This window comes from Salvia splendens, chromosome 1 (assembly GCF_004379255.2).
Source record: "Salvia splendens isolate huo1 chromosome 1, SspV2, whole genome shotgun sequence".
Classification (NCBI taxonomy): domain Eukaryota; kingdom Viridiplantae; phylum Streptophyta; class Magnoliopsida; order Lamiales; family Lamiaceae; genus Salvia; species Salvia splendens.
The window spans coordinates 24,602,811-24,627,471 of record NC_056032.1 but is presented as its reverse complement, the minus strand read 5'-3'; the positions used below and the strand labels follow the sequence as shown (position 1 = coordinate 24,627,471).

The 24,661-nt window shown below is 47.8% G+C and overlaps 1 protein-coding gene and 1 pseudogene across 1 annotated transcript; one reads left to right on the top strand and one right to left on the bottom strand.

Annotated features, from left to right (window-relative positions):
• The first annotated feature begins 639 nt into the window (after positions 1-639).
• LOC121757073 lies at positions 640-1,983 on the top strand. The gene is made up of 3 exons (XM_042152592.1): positions 640-1,244; positions 1,356-1,557; positions 1,657-1,983. Exons 1-3 carry the CDS (start codon positions 640-642, stop codon positions 1,981-1,983), a joined length of 1,134 nt encoding a protein of 377 aa, XP_042008526.1.
• Positions 1,984-4,809: 2,826 nt separating this feature from the next.
• Positions 4,810-24,241, bottom strand: LOC121756909 (annotated as a pseudogene).
• Positions 24,242-24,661: the final 420 nt, after the last annotated feature.

Genomic DNA, 24,661 nt, shown 5'->3' with positions numbered 1-24,661 from the left:
CTCATTTGGAGTAGATGCCGCCGACAGGAGTTGGGAGGGGCCGGATATTATGGGTGACTCGCAAGAAGGGAGGGGAGTGCGCCCCGGAACACAAAATATGGGGCTTGAGCTCGGGGATGGGGAAAGAAGAAAATCATCACACCCAACCACCGAGCCACCATCCCCAACGTACAGAGATTTGGATGCGGAGGGAGAAGGCCCCACAATGCGACGATCACCATCATCGCATACACGGGGTAGTGCAAGAGGGGGTATGCACCATGTAATGTCGAGGGGGCGAGGCTTCCTCTCGGCTAAGCATCACTTGACCACTAATCAATACTATTCTCTCATGGCTAATGGAGAATTCGACGTTGATAATTGTGGAGATGAGGATGACTCTGCTATGGTCATGCATGTGGGGAACGAAGAGGTTGGGGGAAACCTCCCACGTGGTGAGGCCGAGGATCACCCAATGACTAAAGAGCAGCAAATCATTGAATATCACGGAGGGCCTTCATCCTCCTCGGGTACGAACCTCACTTGTTAATAATGTCTTACAATATCATATTTTGGAACGTGAGGGGAATCGCTAACGCGGTAACCCAAAACGTGTTAAAAAGACTAATCCAATTTCATAATGTTTTGTTTCTTGCAATAATGGAGCCGCTTACAACCCCCGATCCGGACCAGTTTTCTAAGGTGTTGGGGCTAAACTTCATTGGCTCAATCCCGACGGGAAAGATCTGGTTGTTTGTGGAAGAAGGATCTACTTTTGATATTGAGTGTGACTCGGAACAACTCCTTCATGGACGACTCTTGTCCCATCGGTTCGCTAGCCACCTAGCCATTTCGGCCATCTATGCCAAATGCACAAGGGCCGAGAGATACCCTTTGTGGGACACGATGAGAGAGCTTGCCGGATCCCTTGATGGAACACCATGGATTATCGGAGGCGACTTTAATACCATCTTATCACACCGGGATAGAATCAGAAGCGACACCAACCGGCAAACTGAGATGGTTGATTTTGCGGAAACAATTGACGTCTGCAGGCTCCTTGACCCGGGCTTTGATGGGGCGGAATTCACGTGGGCCAAAAATGGAATTTTTGAAAGATTGGATAGAGTTCTTGTTAGAGAGGCTTGGACTAGGATCTTCAAAGCTACTCGGGTTACCAACCTCCCACGGATCACCTCGGACCACGGGCCAATCCTAGTACGATGCAAGACACCAAACAACACCAATGGAGGCAAGGCTTTCAGGTTCCAGAATATGTGGATCCGGCACGAAGGCTTCATGGCAGTGGTGTAAAATGCATGGGAGGAACCCACCGGGGCGGGTGGCCTCCTAAACATTCAAATCAAGCATGCTAGAGTCAAAAGAGATCTAAAGAGGTGGAACAAGGAGGCCTTCGGAAATATCCACGCCAACCTAAAGGCCAAGAAGGAAGACATCGCCACGGCACAAGCCAATTTCGAGGCAAGGCCAACGCTCGAGAATAGGGTGGCGATCAACAAACACATTGCCAAGCATATCCTACTTTTAAGAATGGAAGAGGACTTTTGGCGGCAAAAGGTAGCCTTGCGATGGATAGCTGAGGGGGACAAGAACACCCGGTTCTATCAAAGCTGAGTGAAACAAAAAAGAGTCCGCCTACGCATTCATTCGATCCAGGATAACGGACAAGAGATTACCGATGAAGCGGATATTGCAAAGTCAGCAGTGGATTTCTTTCAACAACTTCTTGCACCCCCCATTGTGGTCCTTGAAGAGCCGGACCTTAGTTTAATTGAGCAAGTCTACTCACTCGAGCAAGCTGCGGACATTGCTAAGGTGCCGGATGCGGATGAAGTCAATGATGCCGCTTTTAGTATCTCCGGAGATAGTGCGCCCGGACCTGATGGCTTCTCGGCTAGCTTCTACCAAGCCTGTTGGGGCATCGTGGGGCCAGAAGTTGTGGAAGCGATTGGACAATTTTTCCGAGGGGCATTCTTACCCTGAAGCATCACGGCCACAAGCATTGTCTTCATCCCAAAGAAGGCGACGGCCAAGACTTGGACCGATTACCGCCCCATCAGCCTATGTAACGTCCTGAACAAGATTATCACCAAGGTACTCATGGCTCGCCTCTCCCCTTTCCTTCCGCAGGTCATCTCCCCAAACCAAAGTGGCTACGTTAAAGGGCGGCTTCTCAACGATAATGCCTTGCTGGCCCAGGAGATGTTCCATAAGCTGGCCCGTTGCTCCCCATCCCCCCAATGTAGCGGTGAAGATTGACATGGCTAAAGCATACGACCGGGTTCAGTGGCCTTTTCTCTTAATGGTGCTCTGACGCATGGGTTTCTCGGACACTTGGCTCTCGCTTATTGAAAGGTGTATTGCTTTGTGTTGATTCTCGATACTTATCAATGGTGCCCCGTCGGGTTTCTTCAGATCAACACGAGGACTAAGGCAAGGTGACCCGATATCCCCTGCCCTTTTTGTGATTGCTGCGGATTACTTATCGTGGGCCTTGGATAAGCTCATTCTTGAGCGAAAGGAGATGGCCTTCAAAGCGCCCCATCGATGCATTGAGATCAGCCACCTCGCATACCCGGATGACATCATCATTTTTACACAAGCGGCGCTGAATTCCTTGCGTCAGCTCAGAGCATGCCTCGAGGGATATGAAAGAGTCTCAGGCCAACAGATCAGCCTCACCAAAAGCAATTTCTACATTGTCGACATCTATAAGCATTGGGCAAGCTCGATCCAAACGGAAGGGGGATTCACTAAGGGGGACTTCCCATTCCTCTACCTGGGCGTCCCCATTTACCGCGGTGTGAAGCTTACGGACATGTTCTTGTTCCTCCGTGAAAAGATTGCAAGAAGGATATCATGCTGGGCGCACCGACACCTATCCTTTGGAGGGAGACTCACTCTTATTAAGAGTACTCTCGAAGCGATCCCCTTACACATCTTCCAGGCCATTGAGCCAACGGCCGGCACCCTTAAAGAGATTGACCAACAAATGGCCCGTTTCTTCTGGGGCACTACGAGTGAGAGGAAACGGACCCACTGGATTAGCTGGGACCAAATGTGCCTCCCCACCGATGAAGGGGGCCTTGGGATACGTAGCTCTAAGGAGGTTCTCCGCGTATTTAACCTAAAGCTTTGGTGGCAATTTTGGGAGCAAAACTCCCTCTGGGCGCAGTATATGATGGCTAAGTACTGCTCCAACTCCTCACCACTTTCCTCGAGAATGCCGAGCAGGAGCAGCCCCACGTGGAAGAGGCTCTCTAGAGCCTGGCCCCTTGCGCAACCGCACATGAGATGGCTTGTGGGGAAAGGAGATATTTACTTTTGGGATGACATCTGGCTTGGTAATTCCCCACTCCGGGAACTTAGCCTTGATGAAAGGGGAAGGGCAACCACCAGGGTTTCGGAGTTTATCAGAAATGGTACCTGGGACGAGCCTTAACTCCAGTTACTCCACGGCCAGGCTGGCCTCCCACAACACATTATTGACCGCATCCTCCACACACCGATCCTCCATGGCAAACAGGATATCCCGAGGTGGACCCTGTCTAAGCAAGGAGACTTCACGACGGCTTCGACGTGGGACACAATCAGATCGCAAAGGCCGGTCATCCTTGGGTTGGGCGACGTTTGGAAGGCGGGACTCACTAATTCCATCTCCATCTTCAGCTGGAGACTTCTCTCCAATCGTGTACCGGTTGACACAAAACTTCAATGGTGAAAGATCGAGCTTACCTCCAAGTGCCAATGTTGCCCACACCGACCAAGCATCGAGTCCCTCCAACACCTTTTCATTCAGGGTTGGGGGGCACGAGGAGTCTGGGGCGAGTTTTTTTTTTAATTAAACACCTTCACGGTGGAGGGTTTGCGGGTCCCTCATCCCTATATTGCAAGAGGGGGTAAATACAAAACGTGGCCACACCCGAAAGTAGTGTGCCATAGCAAAAGACCAAGAGTAGTATGCGGTCCGATCCCAAGGGGTCCGGACCCCATCCTGCTCCCTTCAAAATTACAATTGGCCAAAGACAAAAGACAATACATTCCAACATCTCACAAAGACCTACTCGTCATCCTTGGGTCGGACCCTAATATTGGGAATTCCCATTGCCTCCATCCTTATGATTGATTTGAGGTGCCTTGGCGCCGTGTAGGCATCCATGCGGTAGTGATATGGATTGGGATACGACGAAGGACCCGTTGGATATATTGATCCAAGAACCCCACGTATAATGATTGGCAGCGGATTTCCTTGATTGATAATCTGGTTTGATCCACTTCCAGAGCTTGGAAAACCTCGACCCGTTGGCTATGTAATCAGCCAAGAACCTCGGTATGGTTGAACGCCACAAGAACTTGCTCAAAGTATCTTGATAAGTTCCAAACAAGTGAAAAACTCTACAAAGAGAATTCAACTCACAAGACAAACTCTATTTTTGTATTTGATCAATGATGTCCTCAAATGACATGCTTACAAGCCTATTTATAGGCTAGAATGGACTCTTGAAAGTCTCATATCATTAGTACAACTTAAGGCCTTTAGAATGACTCATAATAAGTGAAAAGTAACTCCTAACTATTGGTGTGACTTTAGGACATCTAAAGTCACTTATTTAACTCAAAAAGTAACTTAAAAATGACTCTTCATTTTTGCTGCTCCAACTTGGACGAAAATGCATCATTTATCTTCAATTTGGGCCTCCAAAATGTGATATATATTGACTCAAAACTTCATGCATTGGGCTGCCCACTAACTTGAATAATATTCACCATTTGGCCCAATGTTGAATGGTCTTGGAATTGGGCTTTTATTTCATCAACTAAAAGCATCATGGACTCCTTTATCTTCTTAGCTCTAGCTCTTGTAATTGGTCCACTTTGAATGATTAATGGATCCATCTTCTTGTCCTTGTTGATCAGCTTGGGTGTACCTCCATCATTCCCTTCTTCTTCAAGAGGATTCGTCCTCGAATCTAATTCACCAACATAAGGAGATAAATCAGAAACATTGAAAGTAGCACTTACATTAAACTCACCAGGTAAGTCAAGTTTGTAAGCATTATCATTGACTTTTCCAATCACTTGGAATGGTCCATCTCCTCTTGGCTGCAACTTAGACTTTCTTTTCGAAGGAAATCTCTCCTTTCTCATATGCAACCAAACCCAATCTCCCGGCTCAAAGATGACTTGTTTCCGACCCTTGTTGGCTTGCTTTGCATATTGTTCTGTCCTCCTTTCAATGTTGAGTCTTACCCTTTCATGCAATCTTTTCACCATTTCAGCCTTAGCTTTTCCATCAAGACTTGCACGATCTTCAATAGGTATTGGAATCAAATCTAGTGGACTCAATGGATTGAAACCATACACAACTTCAAATGGGGAAAAGTTAGTAGCAGAATGGACACTTCGATTATAAGCAAACTCAGCAAAAGGTAAGCATTCCTCCCAACTTTTCAAGTTCTTTTTAACTAAAGTTCGTAGTAATTGAGACAAAGTCCTATTAACTACTTCAGTTTGTCCATCAGTTTGTGGATGACAAGTAGTAGAAAACAAGAGTTTAGTTCCCAACTTATTCCACAACACTCGCCAAAAATGACTCACAAATTTAGCATCTCGATCACTCACAATTGATCTAGGAACACCATGCAAACGGACAATTTCTTTAAAGAACAAATCAGCGATATGAGATGCATCATCAGTTTTGTGACATGGAATAAAATGTGCCATTTTTGAAAACCTATCAACAACCACAAAAACTGAATCTCTACCTCTTTTTGTTCTTGGCAAACCAGCAACAAAGTCCATTGAAATATCCTCCCAAGGTGCACTAGGAATTGGTAACGGTTTGTACAAACCATGTGGGTGTGATTTAGACTTGGCTTGCATGCAAGTTATGCATCTTTTACAAATTCTTTCAACATCCACACGCATTTTAGGCCAAAAGAAATGTTCAAGCAAAACATTCATTGTCTTATGGACTCCAAAATGACCCATTAAACCACCACCATGAGCTTCACGCACAAGCAATTCACGCATAGAACCTTTAGGAATGCATAATTTGTTTTCTCTAAACAAATAGCCATCATGCCTATAGAACTTGTCAAATGCAGCATGCTCACAAGCTAAATAGATAGAAGAAAAGTCCGGGTCATTATCATACATTTCCTTAATCAACTCAAAACCAAGCAACTTAGAACTCAAAGTAGTGATCAAAATGTACCTCCGAGATAATGCATCAACCACAATATTTTCTTTTCCCTTTTTGTATTTGATTACATAGGGAAATGATTCAATGAATTCCACCCACTTAACATGTCTCTTGCTAAGCTTACCTTGACCTTTCAAGTACTTGAGAGATTCATGATCCGTGTGAATTACAAACTCTCTAGGCCACAAGTAATGCTGCCATGTTTCCAAAGCTCTAACCAAAGCATATAACTCCTTGTCATACGTTGGATAGTTCAATTGAGCTCCTTTCAACTTTTCGCTAAAGTACGCGATTGGCTTCCTATCCTGCAACAAAACAGCTCCTATGCCTACCCCAGATGCATCACATTCAAGCTCAAACATGTTATCAAAGTTAGGCAAAGAAAGAATTGGTGCAGTTGTATGTTTTTCTTTAAGGAGATTAAAAGCATGTTCTTGTTTTTCTCCCCAATAAAAACAAACATCCTTTTTCACGATTTCATTCAAAGGTGCAGCAATTGTACTAAAATCCTTGACAAACCTCCTATAAAAACTAGCAAGACCATGAAAACTTCTAACTTGTGCTACATTTTGAGGAATTGGCCATTCTAAAATAGCTTTCACCTTCTCTTTTTCCATTTCAATCCCATTAGCACTTATAACAAAACCCAGAAAAACAACTTTATCCATGCAAAAAGAACACTTTTTGAGATTTGCATACAATGATTCTTTTCGTAAGGTATCCAAAACTGCACGCACATGGTTAAGATGTTCATTCACATTTTTGCTATAGACAAGAATATCATCAAAATAAACAACCACAAATTTTCCAATGAATTTTCTCAAAACATGGTGCATCAACCTCATGAAAGTACTTGGTGCATTAGTTAAACCAAAAGGCATTACTAACCACTCATATAGACCAAATTTTGTTTTAAAGGCTGTTTTCCATTCGTCTCCTTCTCTAATTCGAATTTGATGATAACCACTTTTCAAATCGATCTTACTAAACACAACAGAACCATGCAATTCATCAAGCATATCATCTAGCCTAGGAATAGGATAGCGATACTTTACCGTGATTTTGTTGATTGCTCGGCAGTCGATGCACATCCTCCATGATCCATCTTTCTTAGAAACAACAATTACCGGAACAACACATGGACTATGCTCTCACGGATTTTTCCATTGTCCAACAACTCTTGCACTTGCCTTTGAATTTCCTTAGTCTCTTCGGGATTGGCTCTATAGGCTGGTCGATTTGGTAGAACTGCCCCGGGAATAAGGTCAATTTGGTGTTCAATACCTCTTAATGGCGGTAATCCACTTGATTCTTCCACGGGAAAAACATCTTCGAATTCCTGTAAAAGAGACACAAAAGCACTTTTTTTTTATTTTATCCAAACACCTTCATGGTGGAGGGTTCGTGGGTCCCTCATCCCTATATTTCAAAAAGTGACGATTACAATACGTGGCCACACCCAAAAGTGGTGTGTCCTCACAAACTTAGGAGTAGTATGCGGTCCCAAGCCATAAACCCGGACCTCATCCTACACCATTACAAAACACAAAATACAAAGAATCAAGAAAACAACGGTGGTACCCTCCCAACCTCCAAAACACTATACTATTCTTCATCATTATGATGGACCCGAATGTTCGGGACTCCAAGTGCATCCATCCTAGTAATTGCAGCGAGGTGTCTCGGCATCGTGTGGGCATTCATACGGCAATAGTCGAGACTGTCAATTCCCATCTTTGCAAGTAAGTCTCTGGCCCTATTCCCTTCCCGGGGGGTGAAGGTGATACGCACACCTCGTTGTCGCTTGAGGAGGGAGATCCGCGCCACCACCCGGCTCGTGTGTGCCGGCCCCCATCGCATGCTATTAAGGAGCTGGACCACTTGTTGTGCATCCGACTCAATCCAGATAGGCCGGTTGAATTCCAGGGCAAGTTCTAACCCGAGTTGGATGGCAAGGAGCTCCGCCTCAAGGGCGGAGTGGACCTCAAGTGGAGATGCAAAGGCTGAAAGCACTTTGCCCGTGTGATCTCGGATGATACCACCTCCCCCGGCCTTATCCGACTCTTCCAAGTATGCACCATCGGTGTTGAGCTTGATCCAGGGGTCCTCCGGCGGTTGCCACTTGATTGCTACTGCGAGCGGCCTAGGGCTCCGAATTTCATCATGCCTCGGGACATTGATTTTAAGACGCACCCCTTTCCAATGCTTCTTCTTGTATATCCCATTCGTCATACTATTCCGGATGTAGATTTGAACTTGCCAAATGACATTGAAAGGCCTAAATTGTACGGACTGGTGCCGGCTCCTATTCCGTTCTGCCCAAATGAACCATAAAATGAGATACGGCATGGCCCTGCTTAGGTGTTTTTTGCCCGGTTGCCGAACTCTTCTCGTCCAGACCACAAGTCGTTCCGGTATGGTGTCATTGATCCGGAGGGGTGGTGACGGACCCTCGAACCATGTGTCAAATTCCCTCCATATCCCGTGAGCCCCGTCCCCTTGAATGAAGAGGTGTTGGAGGGATTCAATCCCTGGTCGATGTGGGCAGCAGTGGCATTTGGAGGCCAATTCCATTCGTCTCCATTGCAGCTTTGTGTCCACCGGAATGCGGTTGGAGAGAAGTCGCCATAAAAATATGGCCATAGAGGACGTGAGGCCCGCTCTCCAAATGTCGTCGAGGCCTTGCACAATCGGCATTTGACTTCGTAAAGTCTCCCATGTAGTAGCAAGTGAGAACTCTCCATTGGTTGATAATCTCCATCTTGGTACATCCGGCCCATCCGAGATGACGGGTGTGTCGAGGATCTTTTGTACGATATGTTGTGCTAGGCCAGCTTGCGCTTGGAGATTCCGCAATTTAGGCTCATCCCATGCACCATCCTTAATGTAGTCCGCCACCCGAGCGAGAGGCCCTCCTCTATCATCAAGGCTAAGTTCTCTCAAAGGCGTCTCTCCAAGCCATAAGTCATCCCAAAATAGCATCTTCCCTTCTCCCACCACCCATCGAATGTGCGGTTGAGCAAGAGGCCGAGCCTTCAGAATCCTCTTCCACGTAGGGCTTCCCCTCCCCAATGGTCTAGCTGTTAGCGGGGAGACCTTTTGACAATATTTAGCCATTAAGTACGTAGCCCACAAGGAATTTTGTTCCCTAAACCGCCACCATAACTTGATGTTAAAGGCTCTTAAGACTTCCTTGATCTTCCGGATGCCCAATCCCCCCTCGGCCATTGGTAGACAAGCCTGTTCCCAGCTTATCCAGTGCGTCCTCTTCTTCTCATTAGTTGACCCCCAAAAGAAACGGGCCATTTGCTGATCCAATTGCTTGAGGGCACCGCCCGTAGGCTCGATAGCTTGGAAGATATGAAGTGGTATCGCTTCGAGTGTGCTTTTAATCAAAGTAAGTCTCCCCCCAAAGGAGAGGTGTCGATGGGCCCACCCAGAGATCCTAGCCGCGATTTTCTCACGGAGGAACAAGAATCCTCCTTCCCTTTGTATTGTGTTTGTCCACCCTTCATGAACCTCGGCAATGAAAAAATTGCTTTTCCCAAGGTTGACTTGTTGGCCGGACGCCTCGGCATAATGATCAAGGCATGCTCGTAGCCTCCGGAGAGGGTTCGCCGCCGCTTGCGTGAAGATGATGATGTCATCTGCATAGGCGAGGTGGCTGATCTCAATACTTCCCCGGGTTGCTTTGAACGTCATTTCTTTGTTGCCGAGGATGAGTTTATCAAGAAGTCTCGAGAGGTAATCCGCGGCCAGGACGAATAGGGCGGGAGAGATGGGGTCCCCTTGCCTAAGGCCACGGGTAGATTTGAAAAAACCGGCCGGCGCCCCATTGACAAGGATTGAGAACCAACAAGACCCAATGCATCTCTTGATGAGGTCCACCCACGGCTCGGGGAATCCCATGTGTTTGAGGACTTTTAGGAGAAACGGCCATTGAACTCGATCATAGGCCTTGGCCATATCTATCTTGATTGCAACATTAGGGGCCGGTGTGCTTCGTTGTAGCTCATGGAACATCTCCTGAGCAAGTAGCACGTTATCATTGAGGAGTCTCCCTTTGACAAAACCACTTTGGTTGGAAGCTACCACGCGTGGGAGTAAAGGGGCCAGTCGCTTGGAGAGTATCTTAGTAATCACCTTATTGATCACATTACACAAACTAATGGGCCTGTAGTCTCCCCATGACTCTGGAATGGGCTTCTTCGGGATGAGTACAATGCTTGTGGCCGTGAAGCTTCGGGGAAGAAAGGCCCCACCGAAAAATTGTCTAACCGCATCCACCACATCCGATCCCACAATGCTCCAGCAGGCTTGGAAAAAGAGAGCCGAATAGCCATCCGGTCCAGGAGCACTATTGGCCGAGATGTCGAAGACCGCTCTTTTCACTTCATCCGCATCTGGAGGTTCGGGGAGGGCCGCCAAAGACTCCGAAGGGAGAAGTCGGTGTAGGAGGCTTAGGTCCGGTTCCGTAAGTACCGGATTGCATGGAGCAAGAAGGTTTTGATAAAACTCAACCGCCGATGCTTGGATGGCCGAGTCTTCCGTGAGCTCACACCCATTCACGTTGATCTTGTGTATCCGTAGCCGAACCCTCTTCTGCTTCACCCAGCTTTGATAGAATCTGGTGTTTTTATCCCCATCTTCCAGCCACCGTAGTGCCGCCTTCTGACGCCAGAAGTCCTCCTCCATCTTAAGAAGGAGGATGTACTCCGCAATTTGTTTGTTGACCTCCGTTCTATTCCGGGCCGAGGGATCATCTTCGAACTCCGCTTGGGCTATCGCAATGCTTTCTTCACAGGACTTGAGGTTGGCGTGAATGTTCCCAAATACCTCTCTATTCCACCGTTTTAATGTTCTCTTAATCCTTGCTAGCTTGAGCTTCAAGTTGAGGAGACCCGCCGCCTCTGTGGGGGTCCCCCAATCTTCCCTCACCAATTCATTAAATCCTTCATGCCGTACCCACATGTTTTGGAACCGAAAGGCTTTACCTCCTCCGGGGGTATTAGGCATCTTGCATCGGACAAGGAGAGGGCCATGATCCGATGCAATACGAGGGAGGTTTGTGACTCGTATTGCCTCGAACCGTTGAGACGCCACCTCATTAATCAGCACCCTGTCTAGCCTTTCCATAAGGCCATTCTTAGCCCAAGTAAAGTCGGATCCATCATACCCTGGATCCAAGAGACCACAGTCTTCAATAGCCTCTGCAAAGTCCACCATTTCAGCCAGGCGGTTTGTGTCACTCCCCATTCTGTCTCCCGCGGAGAGGATTGTGTTGAAATCCCCTCCAATAAACCACGGCATTCCTTCCGAGACTTGGGTCAGCTCCCTCATTTTTTCCCACAAAGCAAGCCTCTCTCCTCTCGAACATTTAGCATACACGGCCGAGATTAAAATAGGTGTTGGAGTCCGGGGGCAAGTGAACAGCCCATGCAATAGTTGCTCCGAGTCATCCACCACCTCAAAATCCATCCCTTCCTCCACAAAAATCCATATCTTCCCATTGGCATTCGATCCCTTATAATGCAGCCCCAACACTTTTGTAAACTTGTCCGGGTTAGGGTCGACAAGTGGTTCCATTATTGCAAGAAAACAAATATTATGAGATTTAATTATTCTCTTTAGGACGTTTTGGGTTGACGCATTTGCGATCCCCCTAACGTTCCAAAATAGAAAGTTCAAAGACATCATTAACTAGCGGAGATCGTACCCGGTGGGATTGACGCCCCCCCTTGAAATTCAGTGATTTGGAGATTGCTCCCTCCATGGGGTGTCTCGGCCTCCACAAGGGCTGGATTGGCTCCATCTTCGTCTTCCTTGTGCGAGAAGGAGTCCTCCCAATTCTCATCGTCCTCCATATCATTCTCCGTGAAGTTTTCTTGAGCCATGAGGGAGAAATAACAATTGGTGCTCATGTGACTCAATGACCCCGGATCCTCGGCCTTCTCGAAGGCAAATGGCTTGAAATGGCCTTTTGGTTGGACTAGGTCGTCCGAAGCCGATTGACCTTCATGCCGGGGCCGGACCTCCTCTCCCGATTTGGTCTTTCGTCCATGTTCAAATGAAGGGGCCTTAGTGTGCGCCAGTCTGCCTTGGTTTGGGACTCGTGCATTATGGGCGATTGTCGTGACCTCACTCCCCGAGCCATGCATATCACCCAAGAAGTCCGGTCCCGACCACACCACCCCCGTGTGCACACTAGCCATCGGGTTCATCCGGTTGTTGTTTTCCTTCCCCTTGTGTTTTCCTTGTTGTTTCCATTCCATGTTATTGTTGGTATGTCTCGAATCATCAACGTTCATCTTCGTGCCATCATTGTTCTTCTTAGCTCAACTCCCAACATGTTGTTGCTGTTTTGGTGGCGCAACGTTGTAGTTTCTTTTTGGGGGTCGCTCCGTCTTTCCGGAAGCATAGCAAACTTCACTCTTGTGGCCCACGTGTTTACAATCCCCACAATAGGCCGGGATCTTATCCCACTTAACTTGTTGCACCAATTCACGTCCACAAATGTCAAGGATGATTTCGGTCGGTGGTGGTTCCGTGATGTCGATCTCGATGCACACCCGTGCGAATGAGAGTCTCGACTTGTTGGCCGTAGCTCTATCAATTTGGATCGGTGTACCAAGTAGTTTCCCAATGGCATAGAGGGCCGATTGATCAAACAGGTGTATCGGGAGCCCAATTAGGTTGCACCATATTGCCGCAATTGGGGACTCACAATAGGCATCAAAATCCGGTGACCATTTGAAGACTCTCATCGGATGCCGGTCAATGAACCACACCGGAGTACCTTTGGGACAACTAAGGAGCCGAGCATAATCCGCCATGTCCTCGAATTGAACAAGAATATGTTTGGCATTAATATATTTCCAAGTGTAACCTCGACAAAACTTAATGTTGTCTAGCGCCTTTTGAATTTGAGAGGAGGCCGGTATCGAATGCGAAAACTTACCTACAATTGCATGACCGAGAGATGATGCCAACCTTTGGATTTCTGATCCGGAGAAGTAGATGGATGGGATTCCGTTTGCCGTGGACGCAAAGCCAATATTTTGTATGTTCTCCGGGTCGAAGGCTTGTGGACCCTCACTAGTCGATGCCCCTCTCACCATGTCGGCCATTGATTTCTTCTTGTTGGGGTTCTTCACACTTGGCCCGGTGTCATCTCCCAAAGGGTTGTGTGTCGGGTTATCATTAGTATTAACCCCGGGAATTGTTCCATTATGTGATCCATTGCTCGAGTCATTCTCGTTCATTGCTACATCGGGAGGCCGGGGCGTTCCCCTCTCCATCTCGTGCATTCCCGAGTCCGTCGCATGCATGCCTGAGGCCGAGGACGTATTCAAGTTGCGTTGGACGTTTTGATTAGGCTTGGTCATCGGCCAACCCGGCTTCGTAAGAGTTGCTCCGGATTCGAAAGATGCTAGGATTCGCCGGGTTCTTCCCTTTTCTAGTGGCGGGAAGTCTTCCAAGGATGGTTCAATCTCCAAGCAAGGCCTACATGCCTCCATGTCTTTTCCTTTCCCATTTGTAACAAGGTTGGCTCTAGGCAATTCGACCTTGGCCGGCGTGGGCCCGGCGAGGAGGGGTTGCGCCGCCATCGAGTCAAGCCTCTCCGCCACGGTCAAGTCAATAATTTGGGGGATCTCCATCCTTTTTGGCTCTACTTGCTGCATTGGAGGTGGTGAATGATGCTCCACATGTGACTCCCATTTTTGGTATGGGACAAAGGCACTTTCCAAAAGGCAATTTGTTCCCATATCCATTTCGGGAAAGTTGACTATCTCACTCCCCAATGTGCTTTTTGTCACACATGTGACGTCCGAATCCTCATGGGATACGCCTAGGGGACCGCCTTCCTCACCTCCAACGGTCTTCTCACCCATGCCGGGTTCAAGGTCGGACGGCGCGGCGTCGGCAGCCGGAGCTTTTCCGTACACCACCATCTCCATATGAGTTCCATCCACATCGGACAAGTTCATGAGATGGGCTTCCCTATCTTGTGCTGCTTTTTCATCCATGGAGAGAGGCGAGAAGAGTGTTACCTTACATTTAGGACTTTCAAGGCCGGAGGCCGATCCGGAGCTCTCTAGCTCGGAGGTGACCGCACCAAAGTCGAGCTTCTTCGTGAGTTGTTTGTCCTCCGGAAAAGGGGAGAGTACGAATCTTTTCCGGCCATGGCCTTTGGTGATGGGAGCCGGCGTGCTCTTCCTAGCCGCTATCTTTCTCTTCTTGCTTGTCATTTTCATTTCTTTGGCCGGGATCTTCGGAGTTTGGTCCTCACTTGATCGGAAGACCATGAGTTGGTCCGGAATAGATCTAGCCTCCTCGGGGTCCGGAGGAGCCGCGGCTGGGTTTGGAGGTGGGTCCGGCATGGCCGGACGTGGAGCACAAGGTTGGTTCGGCGGCCAAGGCCGTGTGTTGGTGAAGAAGTCGAGGGTTGAATGCGCCGATTGGGAGTGATAGAGGGGAGGTTGAGGGCGGTGTGGATTGCGTTATGGCGGCTGGACGTGAAAGCGTGGGGGCGGCGGGATGAATCAAGATGTGGGTATTGCTAGAGAGAAGGAGGAGCGTCTCTCTCTAGTTTCAGGTTCGTTAGTGGTTAATTCGTTAGTGGTAAACAAAGACTGTTTGTACACTAAGATGAAAACACTCTTTTTTTCAACTATTGCACTCTTTATTTCTCTTGCTCCCACATAAAAGTTCTTTTTTTCATTCGGACTCTTTTCACTTGACTCTTTTTTAATGCCCTCACCTTTTTTCCTCTCATTCTTACTTTTCTCTCGACTCTTTTTTTCACTCGACTCTTTTTCAATGCTCTCACTTCTTTTCCTCTCAACCTCACGAGCTCTCCTTGCTTGTGACAATTTCTGTTGGTCCTCTTGAACTTGTTGAGGTGTTAAAGACACAAGCATAATAGACTTGTTGTTGTGCTTGAAGGTGTAGTGGTTGTGAAATCCATCATAAGTCACTCTACGATCAAACTGCCATGGCCTCCCCAAAAGAATGTGACTAGCATGCATTGGCACAACATCGCAAAGAACATCATCTTTATAATTGCCAATAGAAAACGAAATTAGAACTCGCTTAGTCACTCGAATTTCTCCACATTCATTAAGCCATTGTAGCTTGTACGGATTAGGATGTTTTTCCGTTGTTAAGCTCAACTTTTCCACCATTTCAGAACTTGCAACGTTTGCACAACTACCACCATCAATAATCATTATGCAAAGTTTACCTTGGACCAAACACCTTGTGTGGAAGATGTTCTCCCTTTGCTGATCATCGTTTCTGTTTTGCATGTTTAGAGCCCTTCGAACCACCAAAAGTTCTCCATGTTCTGGTTCAATCTCCTCCAATTGTTTATCCTCCTCCTCCTCATCCTCATCTTCACGTTCACTTTCAGATTCTATCTCTCCATTTGGCTTCAAAATCATCACCCTTTTGTTTGGACATTGAGATGCAATGTGTCCAACACCTTGACAACGAAAACATTTGATATCTCTATTTCGAGTAGAAGTAGAAGTAGAAATACCTTTACCCTTCTCAAATTCTTTGGACTTGGATGTCGACGCCTCATTTTGGGGTTTAGAACCTGCCCCAAAATTGGGTTTGGTTGAAGTCCACTCTTTTGTCCTTGAAGAATGAGAACTTGTTGAAAAATTCTTTTGGATTGTTCCCTTCTTCTTCAATTGTCCCTCCACCTTCATGGCCATATGAACCATGTCCTCCAACTCCACATAGTGTTGAAGCTCCACAATGTTTGCAATCTCCCTATTCAGCCCACAAAAGAATCGAGCCATAGTTGCTTCTCTATCTTCTTCAACATTTGCCCTAATCATGGCAATCTCCATTTTTTTTTTTTTTTTTTTTTTTTTTTTTTTTTTTTTTTTTTTTTAATCAAACACCTCTACGGTGGAGGGTTCGTGGGTCCCTCATCCCTATATTTCCAAAAGAGATAATTACAAGGCGTGGCCACACCCAAAAGTGGTGTGCCGTAACAAAATCAAGAGTAGTATGCGGTCCGATCCCGCAAGGTTCGGACCTCATCATACTCCTTTCCGAAATACAATTAACCACAAGGCTAGTCACTATTGTCTCCCATCGTCTCATGATCAACTTTGATGCCCGTCCCCGTCTAGGTTTCGGATGTGCGACACTCCCATCTCGTCCAATCTAACCAAGTCCAATAGTTCTCTCGGTGCTGAGTTGTAGTGCATTCGTAGGCCACTGTCTTGGACTAGCCCCATTTTCGCAAGGAAGTCCGCCGCTTTGTTCCCCTCCCTGTGTATGAAGGTGGCTCGGAATTTGAGTTGGCGTTTGAGAATGGTTAGTTGCGCCACCGCTTGCCGAGCGAGTGCCGGCCCCCATCCCGTCCCATTGACCAATTTAATTGCTTGCTCTGCATCTGACTCAATCCAGATTGGTAGGCCGAATTCCTTGGCTATATTTAGCCCGTGAATCATGGCCAACAGCTCCGCTTCTAACGCCGAGTGGGCTTCAAGGGGTGTGCTGACGGCGACGAGCATCTTACCCGAGTGGTCTCGAATAATCCCGCCAGCCCCTGTACTGCCGTTCGCTTCATTATAGGAGCCATCCGTGTTGAGCTTAATCCACGGCTGATCCGGGGGGTTCCATTTGATTGCCATGGCTAGGGGTAGCGCCCTGATTGCCGCCGCTTGTTGAGGAATATTGATTCCAAGTTTAACTCCCTTCCAATGTTTCGGCTTCAAGCTTCCATTAGACATAGCATTTCGAATGAACATGTGGACCTGCCATACCACGTTTTGTGGTTTAAACTGTGTGCCTTGGTGGCGGCTCCTGTTTCTCTCCGACCAAATAAACCAAAGGATGAGGTATGGAGTGGCTCGGCTAAGATGTTTCTTGTTCGGCTGTTGGCACCTTCGCGCCCACACTTCGATTCTCGTAGGGATTGTGTCATTGATATGGATGCGTGGGAACGGGCCTGTGAACCAGCCGTCGAACTCACTCCATACTCTGCGAGCTCCATATCCCTGGATGAAGAGGTGTTGGAGTGACTCAGTATTCGGTCTGTGGGGACAGCATTGGCACTTAGAGGCTAGCTCAATCTCCCGCCACTGAAGTTTCGTGTCAACCGGCACCCGATTGGAGAGAAGCCTCCAGATAAAGATGGCTATTGAGTTGGTGAGGCCTACCTTCCAAACGTCCCCCAAACCATGGATGATCGGGTTTCGTCCTCGAAGTGTGTCCCATGTCGAAGCCACCGTGAATTCTCCATGCTTAGAGAGGTTCCACCTCGGGATATCCTGTTCGTCATGGAGGATCGGTGTATTAATGATGCCATCGATAACATGCTGAGGGAGGCCGGCCTGATTGTGAAGGAGTTGAAGCTTGGGCACATCCCAACCACCATTTGTAATGAACTCCGAGACCCGGGTGGTTGGTCTTCCCCTATCATCAAGACTGAGTTCCCTCAGAGGGCTATTGCCAAGCCAAATGTCATCCCAGAAGTAGATGTCCCCTTGTCCCACTAGCCATCTCATGTGCGGTTGCGCAAGGGGCCATGCTCTTGAGAGCCTTCTCCACGTAGGGCTACTCCTGCTCGGCAATCTCAAGGTGAGCGGTGTGGAGTTGGAGCAATATTTTGCCATCATGTATCTTGCCCAAAGGGAGTTTTGCTCCCGAAAGCGCCACCAAAGTTTGATATTGAAGGCGCGGAGGACCTCCATAGTTTTTCGGATCCCAAGGCCTCCTTCATCAGTGGGCCGGCACATTTGTTCCCATCCAATCCAATGGGTCCGCTTCTTTTCATTCGTAGACCCCCAAAAGAATCGGGCCATTTGTTGATCAAGTTGCTTGAGGGTACCGGCCGTGGGCTCGACGGCTTGAAAGATGTGCAAGGGGATCGCTTCAAGAGTGCTCTTAATCAACGTAAGCCTTCCTCCAAAGGATAGGTGACGGTGTGCCCATCCTGAGATCCTTCTTGCAATCTTTTCCCGTAGAAAGAGGAACATGTCCGTGCGTTTGGCACCACGATAGATAGGAACTCCGAGATAGAGAAAAGGAAAGGCCCCTCTAGAGAAGCCTCCTTCCGCCTGGATCGAGTTTGCCCAATGCTCATGGGCCTCGGCAATATAGAAATTACTCTTGGCGAGGCTGACTTGTTGGCCGGAGACTCTTTCATATTTTTCGAGACAGGCTCTTAACCGGCGCATAGGATTTGCCGCCGCTTGAGTGAAGATGATAATGTCGTCCGCATAGGCTAGATGGCTGATCTCCATGCATCTCCGGGAGGCTTTGAACGTCATGTCCTTTTGGCCGAGGATGAGCTTATCTAATGCTCGGGACAAGTAGTCCGCAGCGATTACGAACAGAGCGGGGGAGATCGGGTCTCCTTGCCGAAGTCCTCGAGTTGATCTAAAGAAGCCCGAGGGTGCCCCGTTAACAAGGACCGAGAACCAGCAATACCCAATACACCTCTCCATAAGTGAAATCCATGAATCCGGGAAACCCATACGGCGTAAAACTTTGAAGAGGAATGGCCATTGGACCCTATCATAGGCTTTAGCCATGTCAATCTTTACTGCCACATTTGGCGCTGGGGAGCATCTAGCAAGCTCATGGAACATCTCTTGAGCCAGAAGTGCGTTGTCGTTAAGGAGCCGACCTTTGACAAATCCACTTTGGTTTGGGGAGATGACCTGTGGGAGGAAAGGAGAGAGTCGAGAGGTGAGTACCTTGGTAATGATCTTGTTTAAAACATTGCAGAGACTGATGGGTCGGTAATCGGTCCATGACTCCGGCGATGCCTTCTTTGGGATAAGGACTATGCTTGTGGCCGTGATGCTCCTCGGCAGGAAGGCCCCTCTGAAGAACTGTCTGATTGCTTCCACTACCTCCGGCCCCACAATGGGCCAGCAGGCTTGATAGAAGGTGGCCGAGAAGCCGTCGGGTCCGGGTGCACTATCTCCGGAAATGCAAAAGGTGGCACTCCTGACCTCGTCCGCACTTGGAGCATCTGCGATGTCAGCGAACTGCTCGGCTGAGTGGACCTGCTGGATTAGGTCGAGGTCTGGATCTTCAAGTGTCGGATTGTTGGGGGCAAGGAGTTGTTGGAAGAACTCCACTGCGGACTTTTTAATCTCGGCTTCTTCGGTGAGCTCCTGCCCATTGACACGTATTGAATGGATGCGGAGACGAACCCTCTTTTGTTTCACCCAGCTTTGGTAGAACCGGGTATTTTTGTCTCCCTCGGCAAGCCACCTCAAAGCTGCCTTCTGTCGCCAAAAATCTTCTTCCATTCTCAGCAAAAGGATGTACTCGGCAATGTGTTTGTTGATCGCTGTCCTGTGATCCGGAGTCGGCCTTGCTTCGAAACAAGATTGGGCCAGAGCAATTTCTTCCTCCTTTTCTTTTAGATTAGCATGGATGTTTCCAAAAACCTCTTTGTTCCACTCCTTAAGGGCCTTTTTAACTCTGGCCTGCTTGATTTGAATGTTTAGGATTCCACCCGCCCCCGTGGGCTCCTCCCATGCTTTTTGCACTACGGCCATGAATCCTTCATGTCGGATCCACATGTTCTGGAACCTGAAAGCCTTGGCTCCAGCGGATGTGTTCATCTTCGTGCACCTGACAAGAATTGGTCCATGGTCCGAGGCAATCCGGGGGAGGTTCGTAACCCGAGTAGCCTCGAAGGTCTTAGTCCAATCCTCGCTGACAAACACTCTATCCAACCTTTCAAAAAGGCCATTCTTGGCCCAAGTGAATGCCGCCCCATCAAAACCAGGGTCAAGCAGCCTACAATCTTCCGTTGCCTCCGCAAAATCTACCATCTCGGCTTGCCGGTTGGTATCACTTCCGACTCTGTCTTGGTGAGATAGCATGGTGTTGAAATCGCCACCGATGATCCAAGGTGTTCCCTCAAGAGGCCCGGCAATCTCTCTCATCTTGTCCCATAAGTGATGTCTTTCAGCCCTTGTACATTTGGCGTACACGGCTGAGATAGCCACCGGCCTAGCAAGGCGGTGGGTTTTGAGGTACCCGTGAAGAATTTGTTCCGAGTCAACCTCGATATCAAAAGTGGACCCCTCTTCCGCAAACATCCAAATCTTCTCGTTCGTGTTCGAACCAATGAAGGACAGCCCCAAGGCCTTAGAGAAACGGTCCGGGTCCGGTTGTGTGAGCGGTTCCATTATTGCAAGAAATAAAACATTATGACAACCAATTAGTCTTTTCAGAACGTTTTGAGTGGGCGCATTCGCGATCCCCCTCACGTTCCAAAACATGAGATTGTACGACATTATTAACGAGAAGGGTGCGTACCCAAAGAGGTTGAAGGCCCTCCTTGATAGTCAGTACGGTGTTGCTCTTTGTTCGGATCGACCTCCTCGGCGTCCTCGGCCGAACTGTTGCCTCCTAACTTCTCGGCCCCCACGTGCAATTCCATAAGGTCTTCGTCCGCATCCCCACAATTCTCAACATCAAATTCTCCGTTCTCCATGAGAGTATAATATTGGTTAGTGCTCATGTGGTTCTTTGCCGAGAAGAACCCACGCCCCCTTGTCAAGGCATGGCGCGCGCCTCCTCTCGGATTCCCTCGCCGAACTGGTGAGACCAAGCTCCTCGCATTGGGGGAGCCCCACTCCACGTCCATGTTCCCACGTGGTGTTGGTGGTTCGGTGGTGGGATGCAATGGATTCCCCCGGTTCGGTGGGGACTTCCCAATCTCGATCCCGGCAATGAGCCCGGCATTCTGAGTTCCGGAGCTCGGTCCGCTCCCCAAAGTAGAGTCACCCTTGGAGTTCGGTCCCTCCCAGGAAGTATCACCGGAGTCCTCCCCATTTGTTTTGTTATTGTTTGGTCGATCACCGGCCTTGCCTTGCTTCTTCCCCTGATGTTTCCATTCGTTGGAGCTGGAGGCATTCTTCCCCATATCTTGCTTCCCCTTCTCGGTCTGTCTCTCGGGTTGTGGCTGTTTTGGCGGGCCGTTGTGGTAGTTTCTCTTTGGCGGCCGTTCCTTCTTGCCCGTCGCATAGCACACCTCACTTGCATGGCCGACATGTTTGCATTCTCGGCAATATGCTGGTATCTTGTCCCATCGGACTCGCTGCACCGTTTCTCGCCCACCAAGATCGAGGATTATCTCTTCGGTAGGTGGTTTTGTGATGTCTATCTCGACGCAAATTCGGGCAAATGAAAGCCGAGTCTTGTTTGCCGTGGCTCGATCAATTTGTATTGGATTGCCGAGAAGCTTGCCGATGGCGAATAAGGCGGATTGGTCGAAAAGATGAATGGGGAGGCCAATTAGGTTGCACCAAATTGCCGCAATGGGGGACTCGCAGTAAGCATCAAAGTCCGGGGACCATTTGAAGACCCTCATCGGGTGTCGGTCAATGAGCCAAACGGGCGTACCCCTTGGGCCTCCAAGGATTCGGGCATAGTCCGCCAAGTCCTCGCATTGAATGAGAATATGTTTAGCATTAACAGATTTAGTACCTTGTTTCATAGATTGTAATTTTTGATACAATTCACGAAAATAATGAGAAGGTACAAATCTCTTACGCATTATGCTTTTCATTTCTTCCCAAGTCGAAACTGGTCTTCCTCCGTATCGCCTTGTACTAGTTGTCAATTGATCCCACCAAACTATAGCATAGTCAGTGAATTCAATAGCAGCAAGTCTAACCTTTTTCTCCTCGGAATAGTTGTGACATTCAAAGATGAGATCCACCTTTCTCTCCCACTCCAAATAAGCTTCGGGGTCACTCCTTCCTTGGAATGTTGGGATCTTCAGTTTGATGCTTCTCAAATCACCATCCACTTCATTTGTACGCCCTCTTCTACCGTTTCCACGTCTCTCATTTCGATGCCTATATGAAGCATCATCTTCTCCTCCACTCTCTTCCTCCTCGTTATTATTTTCATTTGTTGCCTGAACTTCTAGCCTCTCCAACCGCCCTGAAACACTTTCCAGAATCCGTGCAAACCTTGCAAATTGTTGTTGCATGGCTTTCAACGTAGGATCAACTGGAATATGATCGTCAGTAGAATCCATCCTCACAGTTCACTCGTGTATCACACAAAATTAAACCTCACAAAACACTCGTGTATATCACTCGTTGGCTTTTACCTCCCCTCAAATAACCTCACCACTCAAGCCTTTTACCACTCTTTCTCTTTTGCAAAGATAACACAAGTAAAAAAACAAATCAAAAACAAAACAAGAACTAATAACGACCAACCAAACTCCAGCCCTTGAATGAAGGATGAAAGGAAATGGTCAAGAAAATATGAGGTGAAATATGTATTGGGGTTTTTTTTTTTCGGATTTTTTTTTTTTTGGATTTTTTTTTTCGAATTTTTTTTCGGATTTTTTTTTCGGATTTTTTTTTGATTTTTTTTTTTTGGATTTTTTTTCAAGGATATGAAAGATAAACAATGTAAGATAAAGCTATGGATAGATCAATACCAGTTGGCTCGTGATACCAAATGATATGGATTGGGATACGACGAAGGACCCGTTGGATATATTGATCCAAGAACCCCACGTATAATGATTGGCAGCGGATTTCCTTGATTGATAATCTGGTTTGATCCACTTCCAGAGCTTGGAAAACCTCGACCCGTTGGCTATGTAATCAGCCAAGAACCTCGGTATGGTTGAACGCCACAAGAACTTGCTCAAAGTATCTTGATAAGTTCCAAACAAGTGAAAAACTCTACAAAGAGAATTCAACTCACAAGACAAACTCTATTTTCGTATTTGATCAATGATGTCCTCAAATGACATGCTTACAAGCCTATTTATAGGCTAGAATGGACTCTTGAAAGTCTCATATCATTAGTACAACTTAAGGCCTTTAGAATGACTCATAATAAGTGAAAAGTAACTCCTAACTATTGGTGTGACTTTAGGACATCTAAAGTCACTTATTTAACTCAAAAAGTAACTTAAAAATGACTCTTCATTTTTGCTGCTCCAACTTGGACGAAAATGCATCATTTATCTTCAATTTGGGCCTCCAAAATGTGATATATATTGACTCAAAACTTCATGCATTGGGCTGCCCACTAACTTGAATAATATTCACCATTTGGCCCAATGTTGAATGGTCTTGGAATTGGGCTTTTATTTCATCAACTAAAAGCATCATGGACTCCTTTATCTTCTTAGCTCTAGCTCTTGTAATTGGTCCACTTTGAATGATTAATGGATCCATCTTCTTGTCCTTGTTGATCAGCTTGGTGTACCTCCATCAGGTAGTATGCATTACTTTCTAGCCCCATATTTGCTAGGAGATCTCCGGCTGTGTTCCCATCCCGATGGATGAAGGTAAAGCGAATATCTTGTTGGCGTTTGTGGATGGCGAGACGCGCCATGACCCGGCTAATGTGTGCCGGTCCCCAACTCGCGCCCTCGGCGAGCTTGACCGCTTGTTCTGCATCCGATTCCACCCAGATCGGCCTTCTGAATTCCAAGGCAAGAGTCAACCCGGCATGTATGGCTAGAAGCTCAGCTTCGAGGGCCGAGTGAGCCTCGAATGGAGAAGTGAAAGCGGCGAGCATGTTGCCCGCATGATCTCTAATAACTCCCCCTCCCCCAGCTTTGTCCGTTGCCTCAATGTATGCGCCGTCAGTGTTAAGTTTGATCCAAGGATCATCCGGCGGGTTCCATTTGATCATCATCGCAAGAGGCCTCATCCTCCGTGGCAGGCCTCCCCCTCCCCCAGCTCGGAATGTTGATTTTGAAGCGGACTCCTTTCTAGTGCTTCGGTTTGAGGGATCCATTGGCCATGCTATTTCGGATGAACATTTGCACTTGCCAAACCACGTTAAATGGCTTAAACTGCACCGATTCGTGGCGGCTCCTGTTTTGCTCCGCCCATAAGAACCATAGTATGAGGTACGGCCTAGCTCGGCTGAGGTGTTTCTTGCCTGGTTGTTGGAGTCTTCACGCCCAAACTTCGAGCCTGTCTGGAATCGTGTCATTGATCCGAAGGGGCGGCGAGGAGCCCGCAAACCAAGAGTCAAACTCCCTCCATGCGCCATAAGCACCAGCCCCTTGAATGAAGAGATGTTGAAGTGACTCTATGCCCGGCCTATGTGGGCAGCATTGGCATTTAGATGCCATTTCCATTCTCCTCCACTGAAGCTTCTTGTCCACCGGGATGCGGTTGGAAAGGAGTCTCCAAATGAAGATAGCAATAGATGATGTGAGGCCCACCTTCCATATGTCATCAAGGCCTTGGATGATAGGCCTTTGTGTCCGGGTGGTCTCCCATGTCGTAGCTAGTGAGAACTCCCATGTGCGTGACAGCTTCCACCTTGGGACGTCTGGTTCACCCGAGATGATTGGAGGGGATTTTAATACGATCCTTGCACACGAAGACAGGGTTGGTAGTGAAACCAACCGGCAAGCAGAGATGATTGATTTTGCCGAAGCAATTGAAGATTGCCGGCTTTTGGACC